The sequence below is a fragment of the Myxocyprinus asiaticus genome, chromosome 44, assembly GCF_019703515.2.
Source record: "Myxocyprinus asiaticus isolate MX2 ecotype Aquarium Trade chromosome 44, UBuf_Myxa_2, whole genome shotgun sequence".
In the NCBI taxonomy this organism is placed as follows: domain Eukaryota; kingdom Metazoa; phylum Chordata; class Actinopteri; order Cypriniformes; family Catostomidae; genus Myxocyprinus; species Myxocyprinus asiaticus.
The window spans coordinates 27,593,308-27,615,705 of record NC_059387.1 but is presented as its reverse complement, the minus strand read 5'-3'; the positions used below and the strand labels follow the sequence as shown (position 1 = coordinate 27,615,705).

General features: G+C 38.0%; 1 protein-coding gene across 3 annotated transcripts in view; it reads left to right on the top strand.

The window, feature by feature from the left end:
- Positions 1-698: 698 nt before the first annotated feature.
- LOC127434578 (collagen alpha-1(XI) chain-like) overlaps positions 699-22,398 on the top strand; it is a 114,577-nt gene continuing 92,877 nt past the window's right edge. For all 3 annotated transcript variants that reach the window (XM_051687397.1, XM_051687395.1, XM_051687396.1), the window contains exons 1-4: positions 699-1,040; positions 12,792-12,956; positions 14,223-14,436; positions 17,042-17,204. In XM_051687397.1, the coding sequence (XP_051543357.1) occupies positions 917-1,040; positions 12,792-12,956; positions 14,223-14,436; positions 17,042-17,204 (666 nt within the window). In that variant the 5' untranslated portion in view covers positions 699-916. The remainder of the gene's footprint in view (positions 1,041-12,791; positions 12,957-14,222; positions 14,437-17,041; positions 17,205-22,398) is intronic.

Here is a 22,398-nt window from a genome sequence, read left to right as displayed (position 1 = left end):
CATACAATATTGCCAAAGCATTAATGCACAAAACAGATAATGACAAGACAAAAAATAATAATAAAACAGTAACAAATAACAATAAAAAAAGGTGCCAGGTAATGAATAAAATAAAATAAAAACTATAATAACAATATATACTATACAATATAAAATAAAATAAGCATTTAACAAGACATTATGAACATAAAAAAAATAAAAATAAAATACTGTGACTGAAGTACATTAAGGCAGTGATTGGTTTCCTGGGGTGTGCACTTCAAAAGTGAATTTTGCTGCAACTGATGCATGATTGTCCTCCCCCAGTAACACCTGCATTTGATCTGTTTCTGCTGAACTGGAAAACTGTGGCATGAGGTTTGAGAGTTTGTCAGAGTATTTCTCTCTCACTTCTGTAAATTTCTCACAGTGAATTCTCTCTCTCTCTCTCTCTCTCTCTCTCTCTCTCTCTCTCTCTCTCTCTCTCTCTCTCTCTCTCTCTCTCATTCCCAGGCTACTCCAGGGAAAATTCTCCCGGCTTCCATGAGGGGACGCGGAGAGGGCGACCAGGGGAGGCTTTGGAAAACTGATGGGTGGATCCCCAGCCAACTTTCAAGCCCCGTGATTTGCTAATCGGGGTATGTTTCCCTTGTCATTTTTTTTTTTTTTTTTTTCCTGTAATCCAGGGTCTGGGTCCAGCCCTTTCGACTGTGAGGCGATCGAGCGCTCCGCGACTCATTTAGATTAAAGCCCAAATCCCTTCAGTCCGAAGGCTGGGCACAAGGAAAGTAGAATCGAAGTGGGCCTGGCGAAACCAAATACCCTCACCTATGGCTGTTTAGAGTACATCGGGCACATTTGGGATTGTAGAAGGGACATCATTTTAAAATAAACAGAGGTCGCCCCTGGGTTTGTGCACATTTGTGGGCGCCCGACCATGGAGAGGCCAAGGTGGTCCCCAATGTGGAAAACGAAAAGGTGGCTTTTGGATTCCACTATTACCAAATTCATCACTGTTTCATCCCTCGTCCTGGTTCTGCAGGCTCCAAATGTCAGAGCAGGTAAGGAAAGATAGGCCTCAAAACTTTTTTTTTATAAAGTTGTATGGACCGCCAGATAGGAGAAGCGCATCCAAAACTTTGCGCCTGCGGAATTTTGTACATTTGATTTAGACTTTTCGCGACAGGTGATCGCAGATCTACACCCCGTGTTAGAATATTACTACTATTGTTGTCCCTTGAAATCGAGAACATTATAATCATTTAATGCAGAAGAGAGTTGTAAGTGAAAGAGTTGAAATAAAGTTCCCCAAAATATTTCATGTGTGTTTGATACTTTTAATTATGTAATTTCAAGGACACATCACAGATATTATGAAAAATAATAAATAAATAAATAAATAAAAATAAATAAAAAAATAAAAAAATAAATAAAAGGGCGTAGCAGTCATCTTAAAAGTGTGTGTGTGTGTGTGTGTGTGTGTGTGTGTGAGTGGGGGGTGGGGGTGGGGGGGGGGGCACAGTTGTCAGTAGATGGCTTGCACAGACCCAACACTTACAGTGCAGTATTAATATATTACAGTATATATCAAAATATAAGTATGATGTATTATATTAATATATACGTATTATTTACTTTTAATATTTGTAGTATTTTAAATATTCAAGTATTGCAAAATACTTGCAAAATATTTGCTAAATTTTGCTAAATTTGCTGCAAAAAGAAAGGGCATCTTGTGGAGCACCTGCTTCTGTTCCGCACATGAAAATGGTCCTCAATAAATTATTTAATCAATTAAAATAATGACAATTATGCATGTGCACAATTTTATTTTTTACTCTGTGCTTGTGCATTGTGGGATTTAAATGTATCCAAGTGGCCCCAGTGTTTTGACTACATTCACAAAAATTCGTTCAGAACCATTTAATGATTCAGTGACCATTTCTGGTGATGCCAGAAGGTGGTGACAAATGAGTGTCTTGTGTGAAATTAGTTAGTCACTGAATCAACGATCAAAATAAAATTGTAATCCTTTAAAATGTGTATGTCTACAGACCTACAAAGAGAATTAAGTAGAGGTTTTAATTTCCCTACAGTTGGTGAGCTGCTTTTAGAAAAAGACAACAATAATAGTCTTTAAGTAATTATAATGAGTTTCTATAAAATCTGTTCATTTTCATGTATAAAAAAGCGGGTCTACATATCTATTCACATCAGTAAAATGCCTAAGTGTTCTAAGAACACAGCCGATCTATCTTTTTTCCTACAATTTGTCGACTGCACACCAACATAGAGAATAAAAAACAGGAGCTGATATTAAAAATAGCTTTACATATTTAACACAGATCTAGTAATCTGCTTAAACTGGCAAAAACAACCAATCAAACTATTACCTCACAAACATAATTTAAAAAGCATAACTTAATGAAGACTCATGCGCTGATTTAAACTCCACTTACAATGTGTGCGTAAAAAAAGGATCAGAATCAGAATCAGAATTAGCTTTATTGACAAGTATGCTTACACATACAAGGAATTTGGTGACAGAAGCTTCCTGTCCACAAACAATACAACAACAAGACAGAAAACGATATGCCAATAAATAACTCTCATTTGTGTGTTCCACATGTCTAGATTATTAATTTACATCAACATCAATGCTGATTAAAAAAACATGGATAAACGAGCATTGTTGAAAGCAACTTTGTAGAAATGAACGGAGCCGCGTTGATTAGACTGTCTGACTGATGGCTTATTACGTAAGGGTTGTTTCGGCTCATGAAACTCACCTGTGATTGGCTGGATGGTCGCTCAATCAGCCCAAAGTAACAAAATGCAAAGAATACTGCCTATACAAATCCACCATTTGGACTCGGTATGGGTTTAGCTTGGAAAAGTGTGGGGGACATGTCCCCCACGTCCCCCGTGGCTGCTATGCCCTTGTGTTATAGTCATCTATATTTATATAAATAATAATAATAATTATTATTTTATATTATTATTATTATTATTATTTTAGTGGACTATAATTACATAGCAGTTGTTTTAGCATGTAGGCTGCTTGTAATACTTGTATGTATAGATGAGAAAATAAGTATACCTGTATTAGTATAGATTTTGCTAACAATTTAGCTTTGTCCATTCAACAATTTGCATATAGTCAAACTATTTATTAATAGCATGAAGGAATGTTATTTTATTATTATCATTATATATATATATATATATATATATATATATATATATATATATATATATATATATATATATATATTTATTTATTTATTTTTTATTATTTTTTTTTTCTGGTCTAATACAGTCTTCGGATGGATGGAGAGGAGGAATGTGTCAAGTGAGTGTCATGGTGAAACAGTTTAGAATTTACTCTGGAAAAAAAAAAGCTCTTTGTTTGAACCTGTGGTCCGTTAGGTGTGTGTGGATACGGTTAGCAGGGAGGAATTCCTCAGGGTTTTACATCCATGCCTCACATTTAGGAAATGAAAATGAAGTGTCTGCTTGATTTGTGCAATTCCAGGGATAAGATTGTGTGCCAACTGATGTGTCATCAAAATGTGGCAAATAAATAAGGAGACTATCTGTCATTGCAATACTAATTAACTATTTTCTGACTGCTTGTACATGAAATTGCAAATTAGTTATTGTAGCTTACGGTTTTTGATTATAGTAAGAATTTGACTTATGGTAACTGAGACCTGGGAGGTCCAATTTACAATGGGCATGACATCATAAGAACAAGAGCTGAAACAAATTATTTGATTATGAATACATAAAACAGAAAAGTCTTTGAAAACTTATAAAGAAGACTGCCAAATTTTCAGTTAAAATAAATATAGAGAATGTACTTGTGATAGATTGACATTATGCAATGATTGCTTCACCAAAATGTCAGTATATATTTCTTTAAATTTTTCAACCTTTTCCCCATTCACCCCCAGTCCCACTGAAGCCCAGCAGGGTCTTGTACAACATGGTGCTTATTTTTCTCCCTTTGGACTTGCATTTCTTCCTTAAAATCCTTCAACTAGATTTTCCCTGCATCATAGTGTGAATGATTTTGTACTAAGTGCTGTGCAGTTATTTGATGACTGTCCTCTCTGCTCATCCCTATTATTTTGGAGGCTTCAAAGGGCCCAGAGTCATCTAGGGGCCCCAGCCTGGCGTTATGATAGGTCTTACTCACTCTTACAGGAACAAAGGTCCTTGTACCCATTGTATACCCATTCTTCAATGTTGGGATTACAATTAAAGCCACTTGAAAATAGTCAGATTTGTTATTAAGTTTAGCCTTTTTCTGTTCACCTAATAACCCCCATAACCCTCAATTTTTCCATCATTAAAGCTGATAATGAATGTTAAAATGTATTAATCTCATTTGAGTTCTGAAGTAATACATTACATCCCTTGCGGTTTGTGCAGGCTTGTGAAGGCATTTCTGCTTCATGCCCGCTTGAGCTGGCAGTGTACTAACATGTCTTCTCAGCCCCTGGGGCTGAGGAACCTTAGATGCGCATTCCTTCAGACAATGCGCACATTTCAGAAATCTTTTGCTACTCTGATGGTAGACAGTGCCGAACAGGTCTTAAATGAATAATTCACCCAAAAATGAAAATTCTGATGTTCCAAACCCACATAACTTTCTTTCTTCCATGGAACACAAAAGGAGATGTTAGACAGAATGTTTTCCTCAGCCACCTTTCACTTTCATTGCATTGCATTTTTCCATACAATGACAGTGAATACAATGAGGCTTGTCAACACCATGCATGTGTGTTTCTATCTTGTTTAAATCCATTTTCAGTCCATCCAAAGAACATTTTTGATGTTTCCTAATTAAATACAGTTTGACCAGTAATAAATAGAGTTTTAATACTGGAATATGATGTGAACTGCAAGTTTTTTCTACGTTCTTGGGAAGAAGATGGTTGAAAGGGGTTATTGATGTTTTTTACAGTGGTGAAAGGGGGGAAAAGACATGGGGATATTTTTTTTCTTTTTTTTTTTTTCAGAAATTCCACCAGTTAGGTTGCCTTATCTAGAGCCTGTGGCATAATGCAGTCTTGTTCAAGCAGCAAGCATGTGTTAAAGAGGAGAGAGAAAGAGAGGAGGAGGGCGAGAGAGAGAGAGAGAGAGAGAGAGAGAGAGAGAGAGAGAGAGAGAGAGAGAGAGAGAGAGAGAGAGATTCTGGCTGAATTCATTATTAGAGTCTCAAGGAGCAGCAGGTAAAAAGGGTCTCCAGCATTTTTCTTTTAATTTCACCCTTTAAAAAAAAACATAAAAACAAAAAACAACTAATTAAAACCAGAAACTTTACATTAAACTCACATTTACATTTCCTCACTGCTCTGAGTGTTTCTCATTACTTTGTGAGAGCTCACAGATGTTAGTGGGTCTTTCAGCTTTTGGGACGTCCGTTATTTCATCACTACATTTATGTCTCCCTTCTAACACACCAGGCACTTTCTTAATGAAATGATTTATGCAAATGTTAGACACTCCCTCCTTCTTGTAGGTCACTCCCACTTTTGGGTGTTCCATAGTAAAGTAGTAATGATGGCAGGTGTATAGTCCAGTCCAGTTAGTACCTCCCTTTACATTTTCAAATCACTTTTATTGTCACACAACCATATACACAAGTGCAATAGTGGGTGAAAGTCTTGGGTGCAGTTCCGAGCAACATAGCAGTCATGACAATGATAAGACATATACCAGTTTACAATAAACAAATTTACACATCACAATTTACATATCTAATATAGACATAATTACACACAACACAATATACAATAATAATATACAATGTACAGTATACAATACACACAATATAGAACACACATACACACAAAATAGAATAAACATTATACAATAAAAATAGTATATATAGTATATATAAAATATACAGTAGGTTGTATTGTACTGTATTGACATTCAGGCTGTCTGTTGATAGTCAGTTGCCAGTGTGTTGTTAAGAGAAAATATAATTCACTCTCAATCTCTAATCAGCCATCTCTCTCTAACACACACATCCCTGTCTATTGCAAAGAATCGCAGAGTGAGATCTGGGTGTCCTAATGACAACACATACTAAGTTGGTTTTCGAAAGGATTTAGGAGTATTGGTGTTTTTCTTTGACACTTGCATGCCAAATGGTCAAATCCAGGCTACAGGACCACATCTGGAATACATGAGGCCTGGGGTTATGCAGAAAGACAGCTGCATTGACAAGAAGCATCTTAGCTGAGTTGAAACACACATCACACAAAGATTGAGATTCATGCAACAACACTTCTTCCCAATGCTTTCATTGTCTTGAAGAGTTCTACATTTCTCTGGTTTGTATGAGTTAGCAGATCCAGGCTGATCTTGTTGTGAATTCAGCAACATTAGGTTGAAAGTTCTCCCTCTGAAATCGTTCTGTGCATACTAAAATTTAAACCACTACCTCCAGGGGCAGAAGCTGGAAGTGTCATTGAACGTATTGGATTGTGTGAGCTCCAGTTTCTGATTATTCAGTTTCAAATTATACTCCATTTGACAGTGCTTATACACAGGCGGTTGGTGCATGTGCGCTACGACTGCTATGAGATACCAGACAATTTCTCTTCAGGAGTTTAGAACCATAAAGAAGTCTTTTTATTCCTTCAGACTTGAGTTATACAAATGCAGGTCTCTCCTGACCTCCTCACACGCGCTCTTGACGTGCATCTACTGTTTTTGTTTTTACCTTTGTCTCCTGTTATTTACCGGCGATTACATGTTCTTCTAGCATTTTTTCATGACAGCAATGGCTCAAATGTGAGTATTGCCACCTTGTGGATCCACTAATTCGTGCAAATAATTTCAGGCGCATGCGCAGTCTGTGCGTCAAAGATGCGCAGTTAGAAAAATCTGGCTGCGTGCACTCAGTGCTCGAGCACTCTGCTGATGATGAGATTTGCATCACTGAAGTATACTTTGGGCTTTAGCCTAACCGTTAGTGGAGTAAAAATGTAATTTTAGAGGGAAAATGCAACTTCTGAATCATGCTCATCATTGTTTCTGTGAACACAATTACACCCTGGTTTTCATGGGACCAGAACCCATGTCTTGGAGGTTGCTTGAACTTTCTCTATGAGTTGAGCTATAGGAATAGGTTGGAGGAGTGGACTCTTGCCTGAAAATGTACATTTATGAATGAAAACCTTTCCCGAAATAAGAAACAAATTGACAGTGTATCGAATTGCTCTTAATGTTTAGTTGAGGAGGAGAAAATCAGATCTTTTATTTTTTTTTTTAATTCTAAATATAGATGTTTTTTGTTCAAACAATGCAAATATGGTATCAATATCAAATCTGGTAACAATGGAAGCGAACAGAAATTATTTGTTTACTTGCAATATTTATTCAAAAGATGAAAACATTTCAATTGATGCAAATATTGTCATGCTCTTGCAGAGATAACAGAGAGGCTCAGGACCCAAGCGCAGAGTAAAAATAAAGGAATTTATTTAATAGAAAAAACAAACTCCCACAAGGCGGAAAAAACAATAAACATAAACTACCCCAAAGGGGAAAAACACAAAGTAAATTATCCAGGCTGGGGCAGGGGAAACTGGAGACAGGACCGACCGGACTGGGTAGGGTTGGGGGAATAAACCGGCCTAAGGGCAGTGGTGAGGTCTAGAGGCCTGGGAGGGGACCTCAGGGCAGAGGCAGGGTCAGATGGCCTGGGAGGTGGCCTCAGGGCAGAGGTGGGGTCTGGAGGCTTGGGAGGGGGCCTCAGGGCAGAGGCAGGGTCTGGTGGCCTGGGAGGCGGCCTCAGGGTAGAGGGGAAAAAGTACTGGCCGGCAGCCACTGGACAGGGGTCAGGAGGAAATGGCTCAGGGGGCGGAGCCGTGAAAGGCTCAGGAGGTACAGCCGTGGAAGTCTCAGGAGGCAGAGCTGAGGAAGGCTCGGGTACTGGCTGCGGCACGGCAGGGGAATGGCCTCCATGGCCATGAACACTGGCAGCGGCAGGGGAACAACCTCCGTGGCCATGGGTGCTGTCAGTGGCAGGGCCTCCGTGGCTGTTGGCACTGGCAGCAACAGGAGAATGGCCTCCTTGGCCATGGACGCTGGCAGCGGCAGGGGAACGGCCTCTGTGGCCGTGGGTGCTGGCAGTGGCAGGGGACTGGCCTCTGTGGCAGTGAGTGCTGGCTGCAGCAGGGGAATAGCCTCCATGGCCGTGGGCACTGTCAGTGGCAGGTGAATGGCCTCCGTGGCCGTGGGCGCTGGCTGCGGCAGGGGAATGGCCTCCGTGGCCGTGGGCACTGTCAGCGGCAGGGGAACTGCCTCCGTGGCCATTGATGGCGACTGAGAAGTAGGTGCCCTTCTCCTCCTCCACATCTTCTGGGTGGTGAGGGGCACTGCTGCTGTAGCAGCCTCCGCGTCCTGGCGGTCAGCATCAGTGGGCTCGGCCGAGGCGTCTACCTCTGTGTGGGGGCTGCCCTCGTCCTCGGTTTGGGATGAGGATTGGAAGTCCCTGTGATGTTCGCCTCCCATTTAAGGGCAAGCCTGGCTGCCTCGGGGAACTCCACATCCTCACCCAATTCTGGGACAATGCCGTAGCCCGTAAAGCTTCTTGACTAGCGCTGCACACTGACCGAACCTCAGCACAACATGAAAGACAGCTCACGACCCAGGCACAAGAACACCGGTGCGCCTCGCGTCATGCTCTCGAGAGATAGAAATACTGTTGATGCGAGTGCATGCTGCCAAGATGACATAAGTGCAATGCACCCACGTCAATAACTGACAGACATAAAGCACGACACAGACCGAAACCGAACCAGACAGGAAGTCAGGATCTAGACACCATGCTCCCAACATGAAACAAGACAGACCGAAGAACGCACAGCAGGGAATACAACCAAAACCGTGCGCTCACACAAAGACAGATAACGAAACATGAGATAAACATGGCACGGTGATGCCACGGTCCTGTCAGACAAAAACCTAGACTGAGAGAGTGACAGGACCGTGACAAATATACCTGATGGGGGATGGTGCTTGTCAGTAATTCGTCAGGATGGGGTCGATTTCAGTGTCATGAACAAACGGAAGGAACATATCTATCTCATGATCAATATCTACAATATCTAGCTTATTACAATTTTACTTACCAAATCTATACATGCGTTAGGTAGATTCCTTTACTAAAATGTATCTGTCAATACCTTGCTGGGAATCAAACTGAAACCTTATCATTGCTCGTAAAATGCTCTACAAGTTACAGGACCTTGGACATGATGGACATGACATTTTGGTTTTTTAATTTTTTGTTGTGAGAAGAAAGGGACAGAGAGACATTAAACTACTGCAGCTATATTGGAATTTTGTTTGCCTTGGACCTGGGACAACTGTCAGTTTTAGCAGTCATCATACAAATGTATTTGCAGTGATTGATCAACCTGAAGAATTTCAGAGAGCCTTGTAAGAGAGATAGTGGAGGACTGTTATCTCTGTGAGCATGCAGATCACTCAACACAAAGAGCCAACAGAAGTACGGAATCTTGGCTGCGCTTTTCAGAGATTTAAATGAGGTAATAAAAGTGTTCTTAGGCATGGGGAATGCCCCAGCGTCTTTATCACAGCATTTTAAACCTCCCAGATAAGTCTAACCGTTTTTGGCGTTGCTTGCATTTATAGACCTTATTCACGCTAGTGCCATCATTTTTAATGGAAATTACAATGAGGCTGTGAGAGATAGATTTACAGTCTCTTCAATGGCACAAATGGTATAAATCGGTATAAAGCTCCTAGATCACATCTGATTTTCCACAACTCATGTTGTCTGGAGTTCTTTGTATACTGAATGTTCTTGAACAGATATTTTATCAATGTTTTGTCTGCAGAACGATCCAAAAACACTTTAAACTGCAGTATAGCCCATTGAAGAGACTGCACGTCTATCCCTCACAGCGATCATTGTCATTCCCATTAAAAATCAATGATGGCGCTAGCATGAATAAGGTCTATTGTTGGAAGTGGAGCTTACCATACTGTTTTTAAGCGTTAGATGCCAAAGACGCCCATTCGCTGAAGTCTTCCTTGCAGACACATGTGGCACTTTTCCTTGTAGATTCTGGGTAACACCCAGCAGCCATACTGTACATGTGCCATTCATATGCTAGTGGCTGATGGACTAATGTTTTTTCAATAAATCTTTAATAAACATATCTTTTTTGGTTGTCTTTGTCCCCTTTTATAGGGCTAAACAGACACACAAGTACAGCTCTAATTCATTATACAGCAGGTAGTTCTGGTTATACATCAACAATATTCACTGACATTTTTGAGATTTATTGTTATAGATGCCCAGTAAAGTGGGAGGAGTGAATTCTTGCCTAAAAATGTACATTTATGAATGAAAACTTCTCCAAAAATAATAAACAAATTGACAATGTATTGAATTGCTCTTAATTTTATGTTGAGAAGGAGAAAATCAAGAGTTTTTATTTATTTTATTATCCTCAATTTAGATGTTTTTTGTTCAAAGGATGTAAATATGGTAATGTTACATGAAACTGAACAGTATAGAATCACTGAATCATTCACACCGAGTCGTTCTTCACTGAAACAATGGAAGTGAACAGAAATGATTTGTTTACTTGCAATATTTATTCAAAATCACTGATTAGTTCAGAAACTAAACACCACTACTTCCAATTTTTTTCACTGGTGGAGAAGAAACGCACAAACTAGCAGGCTAATTTTTGTCTGAAACATAAGTTATTCAATGTTTGCTCTTGTTCTGAATATCACTCTATCATGACTGCAAAAATGATAATATAAAACAACTTTACAGCTCAAAAAATTCACGAGTTTTAACAAGAATTAATGAAAGTGCTTTTATAAAATTATATGCTTCATATTTCTGCCTTTCAGCCCTCCAAAAATGGACCCCATTCACTTCCATAGTAATTGCCTCACTGCGCAACATCATCACACACGAAGTAGGCATGCTTTTTCCAAAAGTTCTGGTACCCTAGGTTTGGTGACAGTATACTCTGACATGCAACATTTCCCACCAGACATTTTTGCATCGGTTTCTGTGCGTTTGTTTACCTTCCCACGTGGCTCGACCGGCAGAGCATTGCCTCACTTCGCAACTAACTTTTGGCAACCTCTCCTGGACATAAATGGAGCTCACATGTGCCTATACGCCCTACAACACTTACTGCTTTGGCCATTGGGGGCAGTGTTTTAAATTTCGATAAGCATATACCGATTTTTGCTAAAGAAAATTTGACCTATTCTTTCTGATTTCACTGTGAGTTAAGGCTGCACTGCAACCTTGATTTTCTCTTTTTCAAAATTAATTTTTGTTGTAATCAACATTATGCCACAAATGCTGTCGATTGAGCTGAACTTGAATTGAACTTAGAATATTCCTTTAATTGCTTGTTTTCAAATAAAGTGACATTGAGTGTGTCCTTGTTAATATACAGTCAACTCTTAATCAATCTCTGAACTAAGAATATCTAGTAACACTTTACAATAAGGTTCCATTCATTAACATTAGTTCATGCATTATGTATCATGAATTAACAATGAAAAATATATGTTTTACAGCATTTATTAATCTGTTAGTTTTTATAAAAATAAAATTTTTCATTGTCAGTTCATGTTAGTTCATGATGCATTAATTTAATGTTAACATGTACAATTTTTGATTCTTAAAATGTATTAATATATGTTGAAATTAATATTAACCAAGATTAATTAATGCTGTGAAAGAATCGTTCATTGTTAGATCATGTTTGTTGTTAACTAATATTAACAAACGGAACCTTTCTTCATGCTTTGTTAACCATATAATAGCTTGTTCAAGTTTGCTTAGCCCAGCAGTTGCTGAAGTGTCTTCTCTAGAGAGTTAAGGGGAAAATCAGGCATTTTACAAGGGTCAAATCTTAAAGAGAGATCAAAGCTCTCTCAACTGAATGATTGAAAGGAAAGCAATCTTTTAATTTCAGTCATAAAGCCAAGTTAAACGGATTATCGAATTTCAATTTTTGGACACAAACTTTCCTTTCTTTGTCATTTTTAGGTTTCACAATAGAATGTTACCTTGTCGTTTTGTTTTGCTTATTGTGAAAACAATGTTTAGAATTATGATTTTGTTACTTTCTCTCTCTGGTTGTCATAAGATTTAGGGCTAAGCTTGCATGGTTACACATGGTTCCTAATGGTTTGTGTGATAAACTATGCAGCCCTAAAGCTTTCAGCTCTCATTAAACTTACCAACCACAACCTGTTACATATGACCAGCTTTGGGTACATTGTTCTGGTGATCTTTGATGGAGATTTGTCCTGTCAAATAAAACCAGCTGTATTTCCAAAATCTACTAACAGATTGAGTCTGTATGCCACTTATTCCCTTAGTCTTTTGTGTTTTTATTAAGTGTTTGAAGGTTAAATTGTATAATTTTATACAAAAAAGTAAATGTGGCCAGTGCATGAGCTTTTTTCAGATTTGATTGTAGATTTGTGCTTATATGATATTACAAGTGTATGTACTGTACAGTATATTGTCCCAAATAAGTTTTACTGAGTCTTGAAAAGTTGCTTACATTTTTATTTCTGTATAAGCTAAAGTGAATAAAATTAGAAAATTGTTAATTAGTCAATTCTCGATTGATTAAAGGTTCAACTCGTTCAATATCAGAATCCGAAGCAAGTAAATGCAGCTACTAAACGCTTTAGACTTTTCAGGCTAGAAACATTCTGACAATGCATTTCTCCTTAATTAAAGCCTTCTTTTCTACCCCATACAGCAGAACCTGTGGATGTCCTAAAAGTATTAGAATTTCCCTCTGCCCCAGAAGGAGTACAGAAAACTTCAGGATTTTGCACGAACCGAAGAGCATCACAGCCAGACACTGCCTACAAAGTAGGCAAAAATGCCCAGATCAGTGCCCCAACCAAGCAGCTTTTCCCAGGTAAGCTGAAACCCATGAACATCACTCTATATCCAGCCTACATTCAGCTGCATTTAAATCTGCCCTTTGTTGCTGTTGCCAAGGTTTTTTGACAGGAGATGCATTCCCTGATTGTGCAGGGCCATGTTTCACTCAGACTCTTGTATTGTTAAGCTGCAGGAGAACTTGGCTGAAATCTTATGACCACAGCATGGCTTGTCTGCCAAGTTGCATAAGAAATTAACAAAAACTTCATCCTAAATAGAATTTACTCACCCTCATGCCTTTCCAAACAAGTATGACTTTCTTTCTTTTGTGGAACACAAAAGAAATTTCGCAGAATGTCCAAGTTGCTCTTTTCTATATAAGGAAAGCAAACAGTGACCAGTGGCCATTTAAACTGCAAAAAAGGACAAAAGTCAACTTAAAATTAGTCCATATGACTTTATTTTCCAAGTCTTCTAAAACCATCAATACGTTAGGGATGTATAATGTAATTGGATTGTGATTAGAATGTTGTGACTATTGCAGATGTTTCTTTATATGGTGGCAAGCAGATGCATGTTTATGACTTGTTAATATTTGCTAAGCCTAGATAATCTCATATATATATATATATATATATATATATATGTGTGTGTGTATATATATATATAAATATATATATATTTTTTTAGTTTAGTTTTTTTGTTGTTGTTTTTTTTTAGTTTCTTACATCTCCCCTTTTTAACTGGAAACAAAGGCTTATGTCTGATAAATTGCCCAAAAGTCAAATCTTGTTTAAAGGTGATAGTTCACCTAAAAATTAAAATTCTCCCATCATTTACTCACCCTCATGCCATCCCATATGTATATGACTTTCTTTCTTCTGCTGAACACAAATGAGATTTTTAGAAGAATATCTCAGCTCTGTAGGTCCATACAATGCAAGTGATGCAAGTTAACCAGTGGAGTCATGTGGATTACTTTTGGAGCTACAAAGGTCTGATCACCATTCACTTGCATTGTAAGGACCTACAGAGCTGAACATTTTCACTTTTTGGTGAATTATACCTTTAAATGTTTCTCTCATTTTGAGCTTATTAATTGTTTGTACATACAGGCCAAATAATGCATGCGATAATAAGGGATTCCTAAAATAATCAAAGAATACTATGAATAAAACATCTTGCCTTGAGGAATTTAATAAAGCCAGAAAATATTATGCTTGTCAATTAGCTGTTTGGATAGAAGTCAAACACAATGAGCCCCTCAGTGAACTTGTTTCCTGTCTGTGGTGTTTTGTAGATGGTGTGTTCCCAGAGGACTTTTCCATCCTAACCACCATCAAGCCCAAAGCCGGGATCCAGTCCTTCCTTTTGTCCATCTACAATGAGCAAGGCATCCAGCAACTAGGTGTTGAGGTGGGCCGCTCCCCTGTCTTCCTGTATGAAGATCAGATGGGCAAGCCTGCCCCAGAGGATTATCCCCTGTTCCGCTCCCTCAACCTGGCTGATGGAAAGTGAGTTAGGCCTGATGGCCATAGACTAAGTTTCGAGCATTTTTTTAGCCCTGTTTAGATCATCCTCACAAAGAGAGACTGACTGCAGAGAGGGTCAGACAGAGGTCAGTCGTCAGCCTATTACAGCCGGAAGTAATGTCTTGCAAGCCTATATTGTTGTACCCCTAGCCAGCTTAGTTCACCAACTAGTCGATTTTGAAATATGTGTTTTGGACATTCCTGGCAGACACATTTTGGGCACATTTAAACACGTATATTACTGGGTTTCTTACTGAAATGACCGTTATAAGTTTACAAGAGGTCACACGTACACAAATAAGAAATTCAAGTGACTGTTAAGGTGTTAGATATTGTTTATTTTGCAGGCAAGCCAGAGGAGAACTCACTGTGACTCTGGATTGATGAAGCGAAGCAGACAGGGCCACAGGTGATCTGACCTCAGCCATTAGCCTACAGGGTTCTGTTATTTTAGAAAGATGGAAAGTTGGATCCATTGGGGGATATGTTTGACCTCTGAAATTAACCTCCTGGATTATGTCATCTAGTCAAGTTTCCACTTATAAGCTTTTACCCAAGCGAGGAGAAATTTGATTAGCTTGCATAAGTGATTGTATAAGCATAAACACTTACAAAGAATCTCTTGAATCTCTAAACTGTTTCACTATGATGTTTCTAGCAATTGACTCCTTATTGCCCTGAGGCAGTATTTATTTTCTAACCCATTTCGCGCTGAAATATATTGACAGTTTACAATGTAATTAAATGGACATGCAGTGTCTTCTTGGGTCTTCAGAGGCTTAGTTGTAAGTATAATTGTGTCATGAGCTTTTTGAGTTATTCTTTAGGACAGTCGTCAGCTCAAGCATAATCCTTCAGTTCAGTGAGGTGTTTTGTTCCAAAACAAGTCATAGTTTCTGTGTAGGATTTTAGAGCTTATTTTTCTATCAGGGATTTTAGATTAAATGCACCTTGATTGGGCTAATTCTGCCATTCTAACTCCCTCATGCAGGAAGAATTACTGTGACAAGAATACATTTTATAGCTAAACAGATTAGTTATCACCAGCTTAATACAACTTTTATGCCCTGTACAATATAAAACAAATAGATGGAGTGACCTGGATGGCAAATGCACTGTAAAAAATGTTTTGTCATATAACCTGAAAATTTTATTCATGTGATATCAAATTATTTGTATTATTATTATTTACTTTCTATGTCATTATTATCATTTTACATTACTAATTAAACCTAACTGCATTTGATTAGCCTAATAAAAGTGTGTAGGTTTAGATCAAGGAGATATAGATATTTAATCCAAGAGTGAAATTGTCTAATAACGAGACGGTTACTGAGATTAAGGGAGTAGTATTCAGCTGGTCATGTGATACTAACATGGCTGCCCCCATGAGGGGACCCTCTCCATATAGAATAAAACAGCTTTTATAAATTTACCGTTATGACCCATGAGTCCTCATTTTATGTGAGTGGTCATGATTATACATATGTTTCAAAATTACAGTTAATTTCTTTAGGAGTAAAACTTTTTTAATGGGGAAAAGATTACCGTGTGCACCTTTAAGATTACAATTGCAGGTTGCCACTTTGTACAGTGCATGCAGTATTACAATAAGAAAAGGCTACAATCTGTTGCTGACATACGTGAGATATGGAAAGATAAATTATACTGCTGTATATGCTTAGGGGAACAGTGTTATTTCTGTTCTGAGTGTGACTCCATCATTACATTTGGCAAATCCAGAGATCTTATAAGGTGATTAAAGTTTTAGAATATTCTCAGTATGTTTTAGATACTTAAAGGCATGACATGTGCCATTGTGGTTTTACACCATCACACAACTATGAATAATTCATGTAATCCATCCTAAATTGTGTCTTTTTTATTCCCTTAGCAGTTACATTATCCAAACTTTCTAGACACAGTAAAGCCTGTCCCAGTTAAACACTGCCAAACACTTTAAGCACACATGCCAGAATAGAGTTTTTCCATTCTAATGAAGTGGATTATAGGAAATTGATCACCTTCCTCAGTGCCATTGATATACCTTTGAAATCTCACTGTGGCTTCTTACTGAGAGCCTAACCAACAGTTTCCTTCCCCAACTCAATGTTTTGACTATAAAGTTCAGTTTCTCTCTCTCACCTTCCTGACACACACTTTCTACAATGTTCACGGTGTCTGTCATGCCGAATAACTCACTGGGGGGATTTGGTTTGGGGTTTAATGAGTTTAATCCAGTGTTAAACAATGCCAAAGTTTGAAGGCTGGAATGTGGTCCACTCAGGCCTGGAATGTTATATCTCAAAGAATGGAGGCAAATTGTCTAAGTGGCTGCTTTTAAAGGGACAGTTCACCTAAAAATGAAAATTTACTCATCCGATGCTGTTCCAAACCTGTTTATGGAACACAAATAGAAATGTCAGGTTGAATGACAGCCTCAGTCACCATTCACTTTCACTGAATGGAAAATAGATGCAATGAAAGTGAATGGTGACTGAGGCTAACATTCTGCCTAACATCTTCTTTTGTGTTCCACGGATAATCATACGGGTTTGTAATCATCTACTCTCTTTGCCTGTCACAGGTGGCATCGTGTAGGCATCAGTGTTGAGAAGAAAACCGTGACCATCGTTGTTGACTGTAAGAAGAAGTTGACCAAGCCTTTGGGCAGGAGTGACCATGCTGGTATTGACACCAGTGGCATAACCGTTTTCGGCACCAGGATTCTGGATGAGGAAGCTTTTGAGGTAAAGCTGATTTCATTATAATAGTAGAATATATTGTACTGTATGTCAGAGCTACTTATAGGAGATCAACTTAGGATCAAGTTTAAATTGAGCTGTATTTTATGTGTTTATCGTTAGGAAAAACAACATCTGTCTACCTGAGAACAGGAGAGCAAGTCAAAGCTTTAAAGGGGTTTACAGTCAAGCTTTGGAGATCTCTGTATGCAGTCATTTGTTTTGTATAGTTCATTTAATGACAAATAAAACTAGCATGGGGCAGGAATTAACTGGCCTATAAAAAAATAAAAAAAAGTGTTCTGTAGAAGTTTTCAAACCTCCAAGTTTTGTGGACAGAGAACACAAGAGAGATTTTCACAAATGCCACAAAAATGAGTTTGTGGTGTGTTATTTTTTATATCAGATAACAGCCCTTTGCATCAGCATCCAATTCATTGCCCTTTGCTTTTTGTCGCTCCAAGAGAAAGATCGGTGTTTACGTTTTGTCTCCATGACAACCTGTTGACCATCTGTTTATGGAGCATGATGGTATGTGGGTTAGTGGTCACTTTAGCCAGAGACTATTTAGCAGAGATGGGCCACTTCTATTTAAATGAATGGGAGAAATTGGAACGCCCAACCAAGAAGCTCTAGCGCCCAACGGTCAATGGATGTAGAAAGGAAGTCCTGCCTTACAGGTAAAAGAGCCAATCACCTTTTAGATACAGACATTGCCTGTCAATCAACTCGCTAACGTGCATGCGCATTAGCTATACATGCCAGGAAAATTGCGTGTTTCTGTGTAATATGAGGTAAAGAAGCACCATTTATGATTCCAATATTATCACATTTTATTGCTGATTTGAAATATGTTTTTTGATCGTAATTTTGACCAACCGATTTTGAGATTTAGGTCTTTCCCCATTGAAGTAGATAGCAGCTGCACTGGCGTGACTGGAAAAAGCCTCCCGAGAGCGAACCAAAGATGGCCAACAGTGGACTGACTTGCTAGAAAGACTTGCTTTTAGCACAATGCTGTCTTAACTGGTAAAAGCCATTTAAAGGGATAATTTACCCTAAAATGAAAAATGTGTCATTATTTACCCTCATGTTGTTCCAAACCAGTAAGACTTTAATTCTTCTGTGGAACACAAGAGAAGATGACTCCCGTTACACCATTCTCTGTCATTGTGTAATTTGTCCATAACATGAAAGTGAATGGTGACTGAGGCTCCTTTTGTTTTCCATGGAAGAAAGAAAGTCATGCGGGTTTGGAACAACATAAGGGTGAGAAAATGATGAGAGAATTTTCATTTTTGGGTCAACTATTCTTTTATGAAAAATTCACTTTTTTAAGTCCTTTTGGTATAAGTATAAGTACTGTATTTCTGCAATGGCAAAGGTATCTCTCTGCGTGTGGGCTAACTCAGGATAACACAGACAAGCCATGTGTAGCCATGTACTTTTAAGCGGTTGGGTTTTCCCCTCTCTTCCTGTCATGAAGGCTTCTTTCAACTTGTAATTAAAGCAAAGCCAGAGGAGCTCTCTTCATTCACAGATTGCTCTCAGTCTTACTCATACCCAGTGGCGTCTTTTGACATGACTCGCTCACAAATGGTTAATGTTGAAATTACAGTGCCTTCAGACTGAAATTGTGTAACAATGTTTGTCAGTATTTTTTTTTCCACACCCTCTATCTTTGTTTCAGAGTCAGAATCAGAACGAGCTTTATTGACAAGTATGCTTACACATACAAGGAATTTGTCTTAGTGACTGAAGCTTTCAGTGTATTTATACAAACTTATATATATATATATATATATATATATATATATATATATATATATATATATATATATATATATATATACAGTACTGTGCAAAAGTTTTAGTCACTTTTGAAAAACTTTCAAAGTGAGGATTTCTTAAAAAAATAATGACATAAATAGTTTTCATTAATCAATAAATGTCATATAAAGTCTAGTAAACAGAAAAAGAGCTAAATCAATATTTGGTGTGAACACTTTTGCCTTCAAAACAACACCAATTCTCCGACTTACACCTGGACACAGTTTTTCTTGGTTGTTGGCAGATAGGATGTTCCAAGCTTCTTAGAGAATTTGCCACAGTTCTTTTATTTATTTAGGCTTATTTATATATCTCAATTACTTCTGTCTCTTTATATAATCTCATACTGACACGATGTTCAGTGGGGCCCATGCTATCTGTTGCAGGGCTCCCTGTTCTTCTATTCTATTCTATTTGCAAAAGGAATGTTTGGGAGTATAAAATGTATATTTCCTATTGACACACTAAAGTAGCAGATATAAATAACCATCTTAAGACAAATGTTTTTGTGAAACATCTTATGTGCCTAAGACTTTTGCACATTATGTGTGTGTGTGTATATATATATATATATATATATATATATATATATATATATATATATATATATATATATATATGTGTGTGTGTGTGTGTGTGTGTGTGTGTGTGTATGGCAGAAGAGTTAGGATATGTTGGATGAATATAAATAGACTAAGCTGTGTATTGCACATAATTATTACTCAATGGGGCAGTTTTAAGTGTTCAGGAGATGGATAGCCTGAGGGGGAAAAAATGTCCTGTGCCTGATGGTTCTGGTGCTCAGTGCTCTGTAGTGCCATCCAGAAGGCAACAGTTCAAAAAGGAAGTGGGCTGGGTGATCTAGCTCACTTCATCTCCACTGTTTTGAGCATGTTCAGCTCCAGGTTGTTTTGACTGCACCAGTGAGCCAGCTGTTCAACCTCCCCTCGGTATACAGACTCATCGTCATCTTGGATGAGGCCGATGACAGTTGTGTCATCTGCAAACTTCAGGAGCTTGACAGAGGGGTCCTTGGCGGTGCAGTCATTTGTGTACAGGGGAAGAGTAGTAGGGAGAGCACACATCCCTGGAGGGCACCAGTGCTGCTCGTACAGGTGCTGGAAGTGAATTCTCCCAGTTTCACTAGCTGCTGCCTGTCTGTCAGAAAGCTGGTGATACACTGACAGATAGATGTGGGAATAGAGAGTTGGTGTAATTTAGTATGGAGTATAGCTGGGATGATGGTGTTGAAAGCTGAACTGAAGTCCACAAAAAGGATGCTTGCATATGTCCCTGGTCTGTCAAGATGTTGTAGGTAATGATGCATCCCATGTTGACTGCATCATCCACAGACCTGTTTGCTTGATAAGCAAATTGAAGGGGATCTAGAAAGCGTCCAGTGATGTCCTTGAGGTGGGCCAACACCAGTCTCTCAAATGACTTCATGACCACAGACGTCAGTGCGACGGGTCTGTAGTCATTGAGTCCTGTTATTTTGGGTTTCTTTGGGACAGGAATGATGGTGGAGCATTTGAAACAGCAGGGAACTTCACACTGCTCCAGTGATCTATTGAAGCCAGCTGGTCAGCACAGGATTTTAGACAAGTGGGTGAAAGACCATCTGGGCCCTATGCTTTCCTTGTATTTTGTTTCCAGAAGACACGGCACATCTCTTCAAAAGTTTCAATGTGTCATGTGTGATTGCTCTCTTATTCTCTGCTTAAAAGTCACTATTGAGGCAGTGTGGAATGTGCAGGGTCAAAATGAGTTAAAGTTGTAAATAATGGCTCACAATGAGCCGATTGACAGGTTATATTGAATGCACTGCTTTTGGGAAGGAGAGGGTCAGCTAAGGTCTGTGGTGTGTGTTTGCCTTTGCGAGACAGTGTTTGTTTATGGGGGTGTGAATGACGTCTTATTACCCCCATCACCTCATCTGACTTATTACTGAGATGGCTTTAACTTCAAAGTCTTTTTTTTTATAGGGACTTGGTGACTTGATGACTGATTGTCCCTTTGCTCCTCAGTCTGTAGTTTTATTTTGTGTTATTGTAGCTTAGTTATGGAACTTTTTATGTGTTACCTGCTTCTTCAAGGTAAATTTAATGATTCACTATTTTGTACTAAAAGCGATGCTGACAGAGCTTGTCAGGTGGTTCACACATCTGTGATGGCTTTTATCCTAAAATAGCATGCTTCTCTTTGGTGGCATTCTTCTACAGAGATTACAGTGCATTATCATATGTATACATACGTATAGGCCTTCAGCTTTTGAGACAATATAATCTATTCTGAAACATTTTCTCGGTAACACTTTACAATAAAGTTCTATACGTTAAAATTGGAAATTGCATTAGGTATCATGAACTAACAATAAACTATTTTTTACAGCATTTATTAAACTTGCTTAATTTTATTAATTAACTTTATGTTCATATCAATTTACTGGAATAATGTATTAATAAAATGCATTAAAAGGTTAATATATTAAATATAATTTCATAATAATACATTAATATTAATTTATCATATTCATATTAATTTATATTGTAGTGCTCATTGTTAGTTCATGTTATGCATTAACTAATGTTAAAATATACAACTTTCTAAAATACAACTATTTTTTTTTTATTAATAAATGCTGTAAAAGTATGTTTATTGTTAGTCCATGTTAACTACTGTGTTAACTAATGTTACTGTATATAACCTTATTGTAAAGTTATACTATTTTTTTATTTGTTGCTGTACGCCCTGTTAACATTTGATGTTCCCTAAAAATTACAGTTGTTGTACAGTAGTGTTTTTTTCTGTGCAATTTACTGTTACATTATTAAGTAATCTTTGCAACCAATATACCATTTGAAAGATTTAAAACTCAATAATTGATATATCACAGCTGTTTTGTGCTTTTAGATACTATTACTGTTGGTCATATTAGTCATTTAGAGGTGGTCTCAAAATCATTGTACCTGCAGATTTTGGAAGTTTCAACATAGACATATTCTTCATTTTTCACCTCTTTGCTCTTTAAATCAGCATATTTATAAAAAGCTGTGAGAGGTATGCCCAGTATTTGAGTTTGTCATGTCAGTTGGGGATTGTATGGTTTAAAACACAGAGTTCTCTGTGTGAGAGCATGAAAACTGTGTCTGTTCCTGCTGCATGGCTACTTCAGAAGTGTATTCTGGGAAATATGGCAGAAATACCTGGTCAAAACCCATAGGAGCGACATCCCATCCTGGCCCTGGATGAATCAACACTTTGTAAGGCATGTAAAGAAGCCTTTGCTTTTTGCAGATTCTAAATTAGTTTGGACCTCTACAGTGTACTATGTTAGCAGGATTATTGCCTGAAAAAAGAAGGAAAAAAT